The sequence below is a fragment of the Heliangelus exortis genome, chromosome 8 (genome assembly GCF_036169615.1).
Source record: "Heliangelus exortis chromosome 8, bHelExo1.hap1, whole genome shotgun sequence".
In the NCBI taxonomy this organism is placed as follows: domain Eukaryota; kingdom Metazoa; phylum Chordata; class Aves; order Apodiformes; family Trochilidae; genus Heliangelus; species Heliangelus exortis.
The window spans coordinates 188,899-205,569 of record NC_092429.1 but is presented as its reverse complement, the minus strand read 5'-3'; the positions used below and the strand labels follow the sequence as shown (position 1 = coordinate 205,569).

At 38.9% G+C, this 16,671-nt stretch overlaps 1 protein-coding gene across 2 annotated transcripts in view; it reads right to left on the bottom strand.

Annotated features, from left to right (window-relative positions):
- SLC44A5 (solute carrier family 44 member 5) overlaps window positions 1–16,671 on the bottom strand; it is a 73,386-nt gene that overhangs the window by 11,903 nt on the left and 44,812 nt on the right. Inside the window, exons 12-22 of one of the 2 annotated variants that reach the window (XM_071749819.1) lie at window positions 16,381–16,480; window positions 13,742–13,834; window positions 12,983–13,070; window positions 11,515–11,777; window positions 10,416–10,510; window positions 9,943–10,046; window positions 8,740–8,813; window positions 7,647–7,717; window positions 6,351–6,439; window positions 5,883–5,967; window positions 33–4,972 (exon numbers count right to left, since the gene is read on the bottom strand). In XM_071749819.1, coding sequence (XP_071605920.1) covers window positions 4,860–4,972; window positions 5,883–5,967; window positions 6,351–6,439; window positions 7,647–7,717; window positions 8,740–8,813; window positions 9,943–10,046; window positions 10,416–10,510; window positions 11,515–11,777; window positions 12,983–13,070; window positions 13,742–13,834; window positions 16,381–16,480 — 1,175 coding nt within the window. In that variant the 3' untranslated portion in view covers window positions 33–4,859. Of the gene's footprint in view, window positions 1–32; window positions 4,973–5,882; window positions 5,968–6,350; window positions 6,440–7,646; window positions 7,718–8,739; window positions 8,814–9,942; window positions 10,047–10,415; window positions 10,511–11,514; window positions 11,778–12,982; window positions 13,071–13,741; window positions 13,835–16,380; window positions 16,481–16,671 lie in introns of those variants that run through there. The other variant, XM_071749820.1, reaches the window with a different exon arrangement.

The window sequence follows — 16,671 nt, the reverse complement described above, 5'->3', positions numbered from 1 at the left end:
CGGCTCCAGAGCTCAGCATAAACACACATAACTGCATTTTGTATCTAAATCTTTATTAGAACAATCCTCAAGAGCTGTAAAACGGTGAACAACAAAATTAAATATTAAACACTTTAGTTATCAAAGATATTTAAACAATACGTTCCTAATTCTGCATAGCAGAAGCAAACAAGTTATAGAGCTCAAACTGTCGTGCTCCTGTTAATTTGGTTTTGGCAAGATAGTAACAAAACCTTAATCACATCAATGAAACAGTAACTTCCCATTTCATGAACCTTACAGAGTCGTTTTTGTGATTTTGCAACTCATCATTTGGGACAAATACAAGTGGAATTTTGTAGCATAGGATAATGGACAATTTTAATATTAGTAGAACTAGTGTTACTTAAACATGAAGAAACAGTTATCTTTCTAATTCAATTACAGTGCAGTACAAATTATGTATTACCTCAAAAATTATCACCTGTATCAAAAGTTAAAAAAATTAGAATAATTTATAAAACACTTCCAGAATAGTAAATTATCCGTCTTGAAATGGAGAATGAACTTTATGCTTGTGGACATACAAACAGATGTATTACAGTAATATACTATATATTTACTAGCTTTTTTCCTTCTGTTTTAAGTAGCAAGGGCCCATATCTCTTCTCAGCTACACAGGTACAAGACATTTGATCATAGTAACCCAAAGCAGAATAGGGCCTTCTCAGAAGTTCACTAGACCATAAATTAAAGCTATAAAAAGATCTAGTACTAAAAATGGAACAGTCTTGCATTGTTTCATTTAATTATTTGCAACAACACAATTGTCACGTTTTCTCCCACACACCATCTCCTTTCATGATCTGACAACAGCAACAGGGAAATGCTGCATCACACAGTTCAAATCTGACATCTGTCCTACAATTCACCTTATACCAGTTAACTTGAAACAGAGTATTGTTTTTTCCTAACTAGCCTTTTCTGTTTTGTAGTCTACATGGTGTGAATAAACTTCAAAATATAAGCCAGATAAAATAATAGCCAGTAAGGCACTTGGTCAGAGAGGACACAGCTGTCCAGGCTGAGCAACTGGTCGAAGGGAGACATTCTATGTTACTGAAAACAGTCAGTCTATTCTTCATCATGACTTCTCTGACTTGTAGAAGAATACTTCCTGACTGTCCCAGAACCAGCTTCACATTGCATCTGCCAAAATCTTTTTCCTGCTCTACAGCACAACACGCAACAGTAAAATATTTCTTACTTTTAAATCCTAATGTTTAAAAGATGATTCAGCATCCTTGTAACACCCAAGAATCAGATGCTGAATACTACTTGGAAAAAAAAAAAACAAACCTCAGCATAAGAAATGATCCCATCTTTCTTGTTTGTTTCTGGGGTGGGGGGTTTTTTGTCGGGTTTTTTTGGTTGGGTTTTTTTTTTTCTACAAAATTTGAAGGCTTGACATGAAAACTTTGGTATAAAACACGTAAATGAAAGACATCCAGTAATACGTTGTATGGAGACACAATAAATTCAACCAGAACTAATGCAAACATGATTGCATGAATATGATCGCAGGTGTTTTGTACTATCTCTTGGTTTCAACATTCTGCTTACCCAGCCTTTTCAGAGTTCTTTCTATACCTGTAAAAGGGTCTTTGCTGCAGGGCCACCCTGCCTTCCCAAAGCTTCTCCTAGGAGAGAAGGCCCCAGCCAAGGACATGACCTGCTGAGCTCCTGCTGAGCAGCAGCACAGTGGACTCCAGCCAGGTTTTCTGTTCCACCATCTCCTCAACTGCACTGCAGGCTCAGAACAACCACCAACCTCCTGTCACCACTGTCACCGGGTAGCCTATGCCTCCTGGAAGGGGTGGGCTTTTTGACACTGACTCCCGTGGGCTCAGGAGCAAAAGAATATATGACATTTTAACAGTTATATGGCCACATGTTCCACTCTCTAAAGTGAAGAATAAAATTCTAGATTTTTTACTAAATCAAGCAATAAATAAATGTCCAAATCTATAAACATCACTACTAGGTCCTCTTCTGTGGTGTAATTTTGCAGAGTCTGGCCCACAGGGTTAGTTAGGAACCATTATCATAAATAAGTATTAAAATACTTTAACTGATTCTTTACCAAGTAAACACTTGAATTAATTTCTACTTAACTCATTAATAGCAATTTATTTTTTAAAAGCCAATTTTAGTATTAAACCTTTATGAGTTATTTATTCAATTTATTGATTACAAAATTCACATGGTATTGCTTTGTATTTTCACAGTTCTCATAATTATATAATTAAGAAAATGGCTTTTAAATTTTCTTCTCAGAAATTATAATCACTTACATTCTAAATAACTTCACAAAATAGTGAGTGGAGCAATTTTACACATATATATATTTACTGTATATAAATAATAATACAATTTAAAACTTTAACTTTTAGAAATTCCTTTTAGTAAATGCATAGATTTGTTACAAAAGTATTCTAATCAAATAACTGTATACTATTTCTATCATGTTTTATTCCTAGTAATCTCTATGGTTACATTCATATGATAAAAAAGCACGCTGTGTTCAGAAATACACTTCTTCAGTTGAGCTCCCAGTAAGACACTCAGAAGTCCAGTAGAAATATAGATTACTAAATGCAGTTTCTTTAGCTGCAAACTAATCACACAGTAGTATTAAAAAAAAAAAAAAAAAAAAAAAAAGAGAAAAATCTTTAGTATGTGGGCTGTAATCAGACCAGCAGCTTTTTTAATCACAGAATGTTAACACATAGCCCCAAAAGTTACTGACCTTATTCTCAGATAAGAATGATGGGGGGGACGTATAATCAATGGCATGCACATAATGAGAAAGGAATAATGATGATGAAAAGCTCCATTAGTCAAGAACCTGATTTTTTCCAAAAGTAGGTTTCTCAGCCCTTTCTGAAAGTCAGGTTTCCTCTAGGGTATCTCCAGAAGAACTATCAAGAGCTGGAGGTTCCCACAACCAGCAGTTACATTTGAAGCTGTTTGTCTTCACTGTACATTATTTGAGTCCTACTCTGAACTACTCATTTCTGCTTCAGGGGAAAGGGCTACAATGCCCACTGGATCACCAAGAACACATACGAGTGTCCTGTCACTTGCACCTCAGTTCACAGGGTTTCAGGAACCTGCCGTGCCCATGCCTGCAAGCACGTGGGTGGCCATCACTTGTGCATCAACAAGACCCCAGCCTTGTGGCACCAAGGGTACTAGTTGTGCCCTTGCAGTGATTATTGTCATCAAAAACTGGAGCCATAACAGAGAGAAAAACTACTCTAGGATTTGAAATGTCAGTAAATTTTCACCAGAAACTTGCATTCGGATTAACTGGAAAAGAATTTGCCTCTCTCTGTGAGACCATCAAACTCCAGGTACTGAACCCACACACCAGATCTGGCACAGCCACTCCTGTAACGCAGACAGTAATGGAATACATGAAAACTAGGGGAAGGCCTCAGTATGGCTGGGTCCTTGGGAACCCAGCAGACAAATTTAAACCTTTTCAGCTCAGCTCATGGCATTAAGGGACTTGAGAAGTACTCCAGTGTAAGACTTCTTCCATGAGCACAGCTGGTGCTGACCTTGGTTCCACTAACAGGAGGGTCATAAAACTGAACAGAATGTTAATGTGCCAACGGATGTTGCACTAATTACCAGGCAAATTTAATAATAATTAAAAAACCAAACTAAATCTCTCAAAGCATCTTTCAGTAGCTAAATAATTCATCCTGTATCATGAGCAGACTCAAGTTCAATGTATTAACACCTTACAGTGATCCACTGCGAGCCTGGATCCACAGAAAGAGCACACCTGGGCTCAGCACATGCGTGGCCATTGCAATGTCTCCTTGAGAAGCCCTTCTGAGCTAGGCAGAAGCAATGGAATTCCTTGTGCACATATACAGCCAAGACTTTTGTCCAAGGAAAAAGATTGCATTTGGTTTCCCTTTCAGTGAAGCTCAGCTTCCTTATAATATAGAACACAATTAGAGACTCATTACAGACAGGGGGTACATTAACACAAGTGTATCCCCTGGACATCAGCTAAAAATTATACATTCTCCATCTTGTATTGTATGAAACCTCATTTGTGTGAATCACAAGTGCAGTGGGACCTTCTCTCAGTTACATCATTTCTTCAACATAACTCACAGAAAACTTCACTTTAACAGTATCAACTATAGTCTTCTCTGACTACCTTCTTTGGGACCTGAAGGGAACCTTCATTTCTTAAAAGATGCAGTTGTGGATGTGATTAAAATATCACTACGTTTTTCAGTGTAGGGAATCATTAATGCATGTATAATCACAGTTTAAATAGCTGTGAACCAGCTTGTACAAAAAATACAATCATAGCACCATATTTACAAATTTAGTACCATATCCTGCTTAGCTAGAGTCTCAAACTATCTTTTTATGGCTAATTAGGTTATATGTTAGTGCTTTCAAAAAATTGCCTGAATTTCTTTTACAAATATACACTTATAAAAAGAAACATTATCAAAACTGCTGTCATCTAAGGCAGCAACTTGCATTACAAAAGTTATTAAAACATCATTATAGACCTAAAAAAGCTTTACATTTACATTTTCCTTCTCATAGGCACTCTATTAAATAAAACGTGGCCTTGTTTTCAAAGCTGTTAGTTTAAGCATTTAAATGAGTTAAATGTTACCAATGTTGCTTTTTTTTTTTTTTTTTTTTTTTTGATATAAGCAAAAGGAAAAAAGAATCAGCCATTAACCATAAGCATAATTTACAGTTTTTACCTTTGCCTACTTTACACACATTTTGCTTAAAAGTGACACTGTTTTGATGTCGAGGCCTAGTGTAATTTATCCCACTGCCTTCTTAGGGCTTAGTTCCTTCTTCCCTAGAATTCGGTGCAGGCTAGCTGACATGAAGTACGGTTTTGCTGTAGATCCATCATTTCTTTCCAGGTCTTCACCTGAATTTATACAGCCAAAAGAGCAAACAGCAGTACAACCACACGCACACACAGAGAATTGAAGGAGAAAGCAAAAGATTCAACATTACAATAAAAATCTCTATCAAGGCAATTTAGCTGTACTGCTGCTGAAGGACACTGTAAAATTTCTATTTTTCTCCAACCAGAAGAGGTTTTACACACAGCAGAGACACAAACAACTAGCCATTTTAAAATCACAGCAAAAATATCTTTTTTGTCTTCCAGTTCTTTGGCTTGGCAGTATAGGTGGAAATTTCCAGAAACAATCATGCCTCCACCAAAGCCTGGCATTTTGGCTACTTCTTGCTAGAAAATTTGTCACAGAGGCCTGTGGATTTAATACGTTTAAAATCGGACCCTTTTTCACTGCCCAAGACAAAAATTATTTTGAAAACTTGCTGCCACAAATGCACAGTATTCAATGTCATCTCCTACCGTCCCCTACTGAATGGAAGCATGGGAAGCAAAGCAGAATACAAATTTAACATAACGAGGCAGGCATATTACTTTTTTTTTTTCCCTGCAGAAGGCCATGACTAAAACACTGCTCTGGGTTCAGCCCTGTGTATGCAATGCAGTAGTCACAGATCAGTGAACAATTTCACAAAGCACTCACAAGCAAACTGTTAATGAAAGTTAAAGAACATCTGAAAAATAAATGTCAGGTACCCCCATGAGCCATGTAGCTACCATTACTTAAAATTAATTAAATTTGAACACTAAAACACTTTTGCACTGAAGAATGCATCAAGGAGCCACTCCGAAAAGCAGCAGCAGTTAGTTTTTCACAGCCTTCCAGCATGTCACCACAATTCTTTAAGGAATGGATAAGTTCGTTTTCTACTTCCCATGACTTGCAGGTATTAGTGAAAGAAAACGTCGTACTTACAGAAGCAGAGGAAAAGCGTGTCAACACACATTGCATAGACGCTGAAAAACCCGTGTGCAACTAGGTAGGAGCCAATAATGACTGTCTACAAGAAGAAAAAAAAAGACAATAGAGTTGCTTATCCTGGAGAGGCTCTGGAGTCTGGGGAGACTACAAAAACAGGAGGTGCATGACAAGTCCCTTTTGTTAGGAGCCACACAGCTCTTGGTGCCTCCACATCAGCTTTTTTCTGTCTGGGAAGTCTGAGCAAAGCAGATGTGAAACTTAATTTTTCTAAAGGTGCAGAGTCACTGCAGTGGCACTTCTGCCTGAAGAGTCCAGAGGACCAGAGTGCAGCAGATCAGTCCTCACTTCAGTGGACAGAACGGCATTGAGAGGATAACAACAGGAGCTGTTACCAGACCCATGCCCCAAGTAATCTGAGCACCCCAGACTGCCCTCAGTGTACCAATTGTATGGTTGCCTTACCAACAGTGGAACCCAGTAGTAATTTAACGTTGGTGCTTCCTGTGCAAAGACTGGTATTCTCTGTGTGAAGAAAAAGAATGCAAGAACACCTGCAAGAAGCACAGAAGATTAGTGATCCTTCTGCTAACACCTGGAGAACAGATGAGACAAAACAGACAAAACATACAAGGTTAGTTTAAGTAAGATTTGTAACCAATAAATTCCACAATATTAATCATCTGCTGCATCCATATTCTGACAGAAGATGTATGTAAATTAATCAATTACCATAAAGATATAAATAGGCCCAGGAAGATTTCAATGACTTCTTTTGTTCCATCATTCTATTGGATATATTAGCAAAGTTGATAAATAATGATAAAAAAGACAATGGGATGGGATAACAAAGTCCATTGGGTGGATCTTTTTTAAATGAAAGTGAAAAAAATTAATTTGAGTACTGCATGGCTTAAATTTCAGAGTATATGATGTTTCAAATTAAATTCGCTACCTCAGCTTGAAAATTATTACAGTATTTACAAAATATTTTAGATCTGTCCCTGGTACTAATTTTCAACTTCTGATATAAAATATAATTTGTTGGTAATATTTTCAGTATACAGAATGCAAAATATGGTTATTGTTAAAATATTGTTTTAAAACTGCTGTGACAATTCAGAAAAACTGTAAGGGAATACTGTCAAATTGCTGAAAGTGTGCTATTTAAAAAAAATTTTTAAATGACTTTTGTCACAGAAAAAGCATGAATAATAGATTTTGATTCCTTCTGATAACTAAGAAAACTCTGTAAGAATGTTAGAAATATTCTTTTACTATAACACATAGCTATAATGGGCTTGAATACAACAGAGCTCCAAGCCCACCTTGTGCAGACCTGCACCATCCCCTCTTGTATGCGTGCTGTTTGCTACCAGGTGAATTTCACTGTCAATTTTGTGAAGTTCTCATGAAAGGAGAACCATTTGTGTCTGGCTCATTGGATGTGAATTTGGTTTGATCCAGCTATAAGGCTTTGGCTGCAGAAGTTCCCGTGCCAGCAGCACACACAAGAGCACTAAAAGCAATTATGGAAAAGATGCTGCCAACCACACATGAGGGTGGGGGTGAGAGAAGGGGGAAAAGAAAGAAAAGATCTATTTTATTTCAATCTTGCAAGTCCTAGGAACACAGAAACAGCTTCCCAAATAGTGAGACCAATGAGAACCCCAACTGTTAACTAAGCATATATGGACATGGCAGGCATACTTGTAGGTACCAGAAAACAACATGCTGTTTGGGAAAAACTGATTAGCTTACCTACACCACCAGCAACAAGAATTTTCCCCAGGAATAGAAGGAAGTCTGTAACCTTGTCCAGAACTGCAACTCTGTTCATCAAAGGGCAAGTGATACATAATCATCACAAACCAGAAATCTGTATTCTTTCTCCTTAAATTTCTTAATAATTTACAAAACATGACAAAGAAGCTGAAAGGAACTGAAGGCATCTTTTTTCCTTTTGCACAGGCACTACACGGTGTTGACACCATGACACTGGTATTAGCACAGGATAACAGAGTGCATGCACTCCATCCTCCAGTTCTTTCCCCTTCTTTCTTAAGGATCCTTTCCACTTTCCTCTTTCAGCCTTTCCCCCAGTTCCTCTCCTCCTCCCAGTCCTTCACTTAATTTAAAACACCTAACCAGTTTTACTGTGTCCCTTGCTTGGTAATTAGATTGTTTGCTATTGCATCAACACAGCCTGCTCCTAAGTTACTTTCCCATTATTTTTTGATCTCACAGTAGTACAGGAAAAGCCAGGAGCAATGAAGAAAAGCACTGATGAGAACAGGGAGTTTGGCAGCAGATTTGATAGCAGGGAAAAGGGCCAGGGGAGTTCCCAGCACCAGGGGAGAACTGGTTATGTTACAGATACTGGTTTTGAAAGAAAAGTATTCTCTCTTCTTCACTGCCACTCTCTGACACCCCATAACCTTTCTGGATGAATCTGAAGATTTAGGTCTTTCTGCTCAGCTTTTCCCAGACAGTGAGTGGACCAAATCTCAAGAAACACACATATGGCAGACAATATGCACCCCATTCCTGTATATACACAGAGCTCCTCTCAGCGCTTCACTGGTTCCTTGGAGGCACTATTACAACCTGCTAAGTGCTTACGAATTTAAAAGCACAATCATATAAACTGTCCAGTTACCATCAACTTTTCACACGTTACTGTGCTGGACAGCCTGATGTTACACAGCAAAATGAGGAAACAAGGGATACGTCTGAGGACTGAAGCAGCTTAGAGTAACATTTGGAGGGGGCATGGGAGAGGAAAGAAGTGTGCCTTCAGAGTGCAATGTTAGGAATCACTGAAATTTTCAAGGACTGGGAGATGGCCGCTTACCTCACCACATTCCGCATGAGCAAAAAGAATGCATCCTTTGCTGAGGTGCAGAAGTTCTTACCGTATATGGCAATCTGCAAAATAATAGTTGCTGTTAAGTATTTTAAATAATCAGGAAATCACTTTACATGCAGAATCTTACTGTGTGTAATGCATAGCTCTCTCTTATACAAGGCCTTGAACATACAAGGCTCAAATGAACATAAAGTACTCCCCCCAGTCACCTGCTACCTCTCAATGCTTCCCCTTCAAAACACCTGGCCACCACTCTGCCACCACTGGTGACCTTTCAGGCAGTAGAATCAGTACTTAGTTTGCCAAGCAGAGCAAATAAGGTACTTGCTGAGGGATTCCTCTTGCTTTGCTAGTTATCCACACTAGATTTATAGTGTGTATATATATATCCACACTAGAAACAAAGACACACTAGTAGGGCAGAAGAGCACTGACTCTTGTAGGTATCTCCTTGGACCTGGCGCTGCTCTCACTTCAGAAGGAATCAGCAATACCAGTATTGAAGTCAGTGGATTTATATCAGCATAAAGTAAAGCAGCTAAAATTATTTGGGAACAAAACCATTTCTTCTTCCTGGAACAGTGTCCACAAGGGCAAGATATACTAGAACAAGTTACCCCCTTTGAGACAACAAGTCTCCAACTGTTCACCAATACTGCTTCAAGTCAGAACATCCTAGGCTGAAATCTGTGTATGTTTATTAGGTGAAAATCTGTAATTTCTCTTCTGGAAGCTATGAAGGGTTATTTTAGAGAAACCACTGCTGCTATTCATGAAATTTGTGCTTTTAGCTTCCAGGAGGAAATATAGATACCGCATCTTTTCCTGCCTCCTTATTCAAATGCTGCCTCCAGACAGAAGTATCATCAACATGCAACATGAAATAAGATAATACTCCTGATGAAATGAGAGTTTAGATTGCTGAATCAGAGGAGGAGTTAACTGGTTATGCCATTCCTTCCCACGTACTTTGGGGAGTGAGAGAAATGGACAAGGACAGGCATGAAAAAAGGCCGAGTTTAGAAGAAGGGAAAAAAAAAAACCACCCTACTTTTTCATGGCAGGGCAACATGCATTTCCATTATATAGTCAACAGAGTCTAGTACTGCTGGTTCTTGACCAACTAGTAGTAGCTAGGGTAATTTAGCATTCCAGATAAGGGAGACCACATGAAGAGACATTACATACCATGATGTAGGCATTTCTGTTTATAAATTTTAAGAATTTTTCCAAACACCAGAAACAGCATTTGAGGCAGCAGAGTAGAAATCTAGTGAAGGAGTTCTGTGTACCTGAAAAAACATGATAGTGCATCATACACAGAACTTACTAACAGTCTTTAGAACACAGAAAGATACTCAGAAAAAAAACTTTAAATTGCAACAAAAGCAAAAACATTATTTGTTTTCCTCTACATATGGCCTCATTTCTCAACCAAATTCAGCAGCTCACTTGCTGTCAACAAGATCAGATCCACATCCCCCTCTGAATTCAGTTCCCAAGGACACAAGACTCAATTTGAGTACATCAGCTTCCAATTGAACCATAATGGCCCAAAATAATGTTGTATTAATCTCTTTTCATTGCCAAAAAACGTCTTGGAAAAGAAGCAATTTACCAAAGGAGATCTCAATAATCTAGAGCGGATTCATAAATCTCACCTTTCAGTTTGTGATCCAAGTACTCCAGTATTACTCTAATAAGCTGGACAATTGCAAGAATTAAGGCTCCAAATGCCAGTGAACCTGTATGGTATCTAAAAAAGATAAAATGCTGTTATGTTGTGCATATGCGCGTATGTAAAATTATATACGAATGTGCGTATGTGTCTATATGTAAATAAATAAAATTAGAACTGGGGAAGCTCCACTAGTGGGAATTAGATATTCCAATGCACCTTCATCCTGATCCTCCAGAGTTGGTGGTGTTCGTGTGAGTGCTGTGTGTCTATCTGCTGATCTGTGGGGTCAGCTGTATGTGTGCTGCACACATCTATGTGGGTGTGTGCACTGCTCGGTGTGTGCACAGTGTTCCCAGCCTTGTAACTGAGGGGACCTGGTGACACAGAGCTGCAGGGCCCCTGCTGCTACCAGGCTATAGGATTCAGCCTCCCCCTAACAGTTACATTTTCCTGATTGCACCATCCTGGTTTTAGATGGAATAGAGTTAGTTTTCTTCATAGTGCTATGTTTTGGATTTGTAATGAAAACAGTGTTAGTAAGACACCAACATTTTAGCTCCTGCCAAACAGCATCAAGGCCTCTTCTGCTCCTCACCCTCACCAGTGAGCGGGCTGGGGGGCACAAGAAGTTGGGAGGGGACACAGCCTGGACAGCTGACACCACATGGTGTGGGAAGGAGGACAAAGAGGGGGACATTTGGAGTTATGGTGCTTGTTTTCCCAAGTCACCACTACGTGTGGTGAAGCCTTGCTGTCCCGGGACTGTCTGGACCCTGCCTGCCAATGGGAAGGTGTCAATGAATTCCCTGCTTTGCTTTGCCTGCCTGGGCAGCTTTCCTTCCCCTGTTAAACTGTCTTTATCTCAGCCCTTACATCTTTGCACTTTTACCCCTTGGATTCTCTTCCCCATCCCACAGAGAGGGAGTGAGTGAGAGTCTGGGTAGGGCCTGGTTGCCCACTGGGGTTAAACCAAAACACTGACAAACCATTTTAATTTGATATTCTAAGTAGGGCTTCCCTGGATGTAAAAAGAGAACTTGAGAACATGACAAAGCTGACATTCAGTTCCACACTCTCACCGTATTGCTCGTCCAAATGAAGAGAAGAGTGGCCACAGTGGAATATCAGCTGGTTTTCGTGAGGCCCAGTAGTAAGAGGCAAAGGCACCAGCAAGGGTACACTGGCCCAGTGCAATTGCAAAGTTCACCAGCCAGAGAAAGACAAAGGCATTGGCTAACTGGAAGATGAAGATGTACTTATGGTACAGGCTTTCTCCTCCATAAAAAGCAAAAGTACACTGCGCACCCGGACACAATTTAGTTACATTTGTTGTGTTAAAAGTCTGTATAGAAAGAAAGATAAACAAGACAATAAGCAATGAATTCTGTGTAAACAGTCTCTGAAGATTAGCAGCTTAACACAAATAACATAATTCTGCTTGATGTTTCATTAGCTTACTCAGTACTGTACTGCAATACTGTGTAACCTGTTTACACATTTAAGGATCCACACTAATGTCTTATGCAGATGCTTAACTTCATAGTAGTTAGCAAAAAGAGCTGTTCAACATATGGCTGAAAACTACATAGACGGAATCTGAAATTGAGAAATCTACTTTTAAGATACTTAAACACTTCAGTTTTCTTAAAGAAAACCTGCTTATGTTTTAACAACAACAAAAAATTATTTGAAAATAAGAAGCCAAATCAGCAGTTTGGGTAAATCACCACAACTGAAATCAACTAAGCTATGCTGTTTTACACAAGCTGTGATGTAGTCACAACTTCCCTTACCTTTCTCAGAGTATTAAAACAGAAGTAGTTTTTACACTAAATTACTTTTCCCTATATCTATTGTTCACTTCATGTACTTGCTTAGTTTGGGCATGATTTAAACCCTATCAGTTTCTAATCTATTTCTTTTTTAGTGTTCAGACATCAGCAGGGTATACAGAACCACATCAGTACAGTGAAATTTGAACACCTGAAAACAACCTTGATGTATCATTTGATAACTATTTCTAGTTTTCAAAAATTACTAATATTCAACTCTACAGTCAAGTCAAAACATTTGACTCAAGATAAAATAAAAAAAAAAACCAAAACATACAAATATTTTTGAGCATCATAAAGGTCATTGCTGTACTGGAAGAAGTTAAACCTCTCCTTCAAAACACGGCTGGTCCTTGGGCAAGTTTGAGGCACAGCTTTCAAAGTTTGCCACTGCTGTTGGAGAACAATGAAATACAATCCTTACAAATACAAGACCACCTTTCCATATAGAGCCTTATTTCTCCATCTTCCTTCTTGACCCTGTAAGTTAGAATGGTTAATATTTACCTGACTTAAAGAAAAGCCTAGCAGAAAAATTATTATATCTTTGTAAACTGCTTTGATGCCTTATCTGAACACTAGGTACTATCTTCAGGTTTAATATGAGGAACCATTACTTAAAACATGCACAGTTTCTACTAATAGTGCATTTAATGGTGATTAATGAACACAATTAGTATAGCTCTCACTATAGGTAAATATTTGTTACACTTACCTCTGGGTCACAAGTCAGGTTTGCATACTTGCACATTGTTTGATTAGCCATTACTTTATACACAGGTTCTCCTGATGTAGCCAGAAAACTGAATATAATATATTAAGGAGGAATCACACAACTGCTGGCTTTAAGCAACTTATGATTCTGCAGTGGGTATATGCTAGCTCTAAAGAACTTGTACAGACACAGAAAAACTGCTCTTGCTATGCAGAGACTCAATACTCTCGTAACTTAAAGAACTCAAGCAAACTCCATCCTGGAGTTGTAATAAACCCTGACCAGAATGGGCAAGGGGAATAACCCTAAAAATTGACTCTCCTGCATATATACCATTGATATGGGAGATTATGTAGTAGTTCTGTGACAGTTTGCATTTTGGTGGAAATAGACACCATCCACAGCAAACTAAGAGACCATTAACATCTGGCCTGTAGAGCATGCAGCACATTAAAGGCCACATTCACTCTCTACTAAGGGTCTTTTTTACCCCTTAAAATCAACTTTATGCGGTACATAAGGCTTTGTATGATCCCCTTGCCCCAGCATGAATTTTAGTTAAGTTCCTGTAAATAAAATAAATTTCATTGTCCAATTTGTACATCACATGTAAATGTGCAATAAGGAAGAGTGCAGCAAGTGACAAGTGACCAAAACTCCCTTTAATGATGGTTTGGTAAATCTGAAATAGCAGAGAATTATCTGGTCTTGCAGACCAGAAGACTGTTCCTCCAGAGAGGTACACAGACAGAAGGATACACAGCTGTCACAGCCCAATAGGAAATACAAATTGCAATGAGTATGAAGGTGACAATTGGGTAAAACAAAGTAGACATTATATAGCCAATAGCCCTATGAAAGAAACAAAACGTATCAGTAAGCTACAACAATTTAAGAAACAACCTTTTTATCAGTCCTCCCCTAGCATCAGCCTTGTTATTCTGAGCTGCTTGTTCATAGTGGTAGCACAATCTTGTGGTGAGATCTCAGAATACTGCAGGGCTCTTTCTTCAAATGTATTCACATCTCCACTTCGTCTTTTCTACCACTGCACCTTTATCAGCAGCACTACAGTCAACTTCATCAATTTGACTTGTTCAAGCCTGTGTTCTACTTTCTCCTTCTCCATTACTGCTTCACAGATCCAGCTCTTTTAGGTCACAAACCTGTTTCAATCACATCTCTTTTCTGACTGCTGCAGACATTCCCCTTATACCCATGTTCCACTCTGTACAGCTCCTGTGCTCTTCCTTCAGCTCCTACACACCTGAATTTACTTCTTGCTATGTTGTATTTGAGGACTCTGTTCACAAGCCCTTCCCTGCTCTAAGTAATAAAACTATCTGGGGGCAGAGACAGTCAGCTTGTCTTTGTTATGTAAGGACAGGCTAACCCCTGTGACTGTGTGACTTTCCTTATATGTGTCACGCCTTTGGCAGGCAGAAAGAATCATGGCCTTCCACTGTGGACAGCTTAGAAAGCACCTTTTAACATCATCTAACACATGATGTTTTAGAGGATGACATTCTACTGCTTGTGCCTAGAATGAGACTAGTGAGCAGGAACCTGAGCATGGCAATTGCTGCCCTGCCAGGGATAACTCCTCTGTAAGAGAGGAAGTTGATGCAGTCCCCCTGGGTAAACTGGCTGCATCTACCCTGCAGGCAAACACCTCCAACGAGGTATCTCACTGGATGTGATTTCAGAGAGCACATGTTTTGTTCACTGAACCTTACAGGTTGGTTCTCTTCACACTCCTGTTGTCTGTCTCTTCCTGTTACTCTAAATTTTCTTTCCAGTGACCCTGTAAGCTTATCACAAGCCTTTAGCTCTTATTATATCCTATAGCATTTCTCCTATAACCTGTGGCACTTCTGATGCAACTTACTTTACAAGAGGCAGTTTCCAGAATGTAAAAGGTGACAAATTTACTGAGTTCCTGCTGCTAAACTAGTAAATGCTTGGCAGGAAGGAAGGGAGCTGTCACACACCATCAAGAGAGTAAGAGCAAGATGTCAACTCTGAGCCTAGAGATGCACAAGTCCATTAAGAGTCACACAGGAGGACACAGCCCTAAGCAGTCTGAGAAATAATCACTATATATCAGCAGTATTCTGCAGTTCATTATGGGCTTCTTAGTTACCACTAAGACCATGGATAGTTACTTCAACAAGCTGAGTAACAACCAGCAATTGTTTCTAACTAGGGATTTTGAGTTAATTACTAGCATTATAATTGCAATACTTTTAAAAAAGTAGTTAAAAGGTATTGAAAAGTAATTTGATTTCCAGTCATTAGCAGCTTATTTTTCATCTTCCTGAATATAGGGGATGGTCTGATAAACTGTTAGGTTTACAGTAATTATATGCAGTGTTTCATCTCCTGCAATATGCATGAGAGGAAAACCACCACCCTCATGTGACCTTTCCATGCTGCTGGAAAACTATAGAATGTTATTACTTCTCAGCAGGAAGTTTATGAACTTCCTGGAATCTTTCTACCTGCCAAGGTTGTGAATAAAAGTACTGCGTGTTAGAAGTGTTCCTGGATTTTAATGAACAGGAATTCAAGAGTATAATTTAGCTCTGCCAGAATTAATTGCTATGCTCTAATTGCACAGTAGCATAAGACAGGAAACAGGTACCTACCTGAACACAGAACTTCAGTATTTCCTAATCCCATTACAAAAATCCCAAACCCAGATTCCTGAGAACCACAATGTTAAGCAAGGCATAGAAAACTAGAACTTCACACATACAAACTCAGATCTAACTCTATGCATTCTAACAACAGAGCTCTTCTAAGGCCTCTATGAGACCTCAGCCTATTTGCAATGAAATCCAAGGGACTGATGTCTTAAGTCCATTTTCTCCTTTGTTATTTTCCCATTTTTTTAAAATAAGAACTAAATGTTGTCACTGTGTAAAACAGGAACCCCTGTGAACAAAGTCTGTGTATTCAGGAAACACAAAATGAAGAGGAGGTCTCCTAGGCCTTCAGCTCTCATTTCCTGTTCTGCTTGCTTCTTTCCTCAGATCTGAAAATAAGTATATTGGACTGCACCATATTACAATGTCTGGTCATGGAGTATAGCACACTTAGCATTTCTGCTGATACAGTTTCTTGCAATGAGGATACATGGTACCACTAGCAGTATATGTACTCTGAGAGCAGGGGGCTGAGACATAAGACGTGTCTTACCGCAAAAGAGAAATCTCTTACAAGCACAACCTCATTCACAGAGAACTGATATTCCTTATATTACATGCCGGGTCAACAAACCCAGACTTGGCTTTTTTAACTCTCTGCCCTTGCTAGTGCAAGACAAACCTCAAGAAGAGTGTACTCTAGTAATCATTTAACAAAATTCAAAATATATTAAAATTGGACAAACATACCTACTACCTTCCTTTAACAGTGCTATAGCAATACGGATCCGATTCCTTAGGAAGATCAGCATCAGTATGATTATGACCTCAACACCACAAAGTATTATCACTGTAAACAAGCAAACAGAAAAAGTCAGATTTATCAATAACCAAATCAATATGTTACCTCTGTAAATTGGTATGTGTTCCCCCTCTGAGACATATCCATTCATTCTAAGTGCTTCAGACAAGCAGGGAATAATTAACTAGCCCAGCAGTTGTGAACAGTTGCACACAGTAGGACCTATCCCCCCAGCTGAA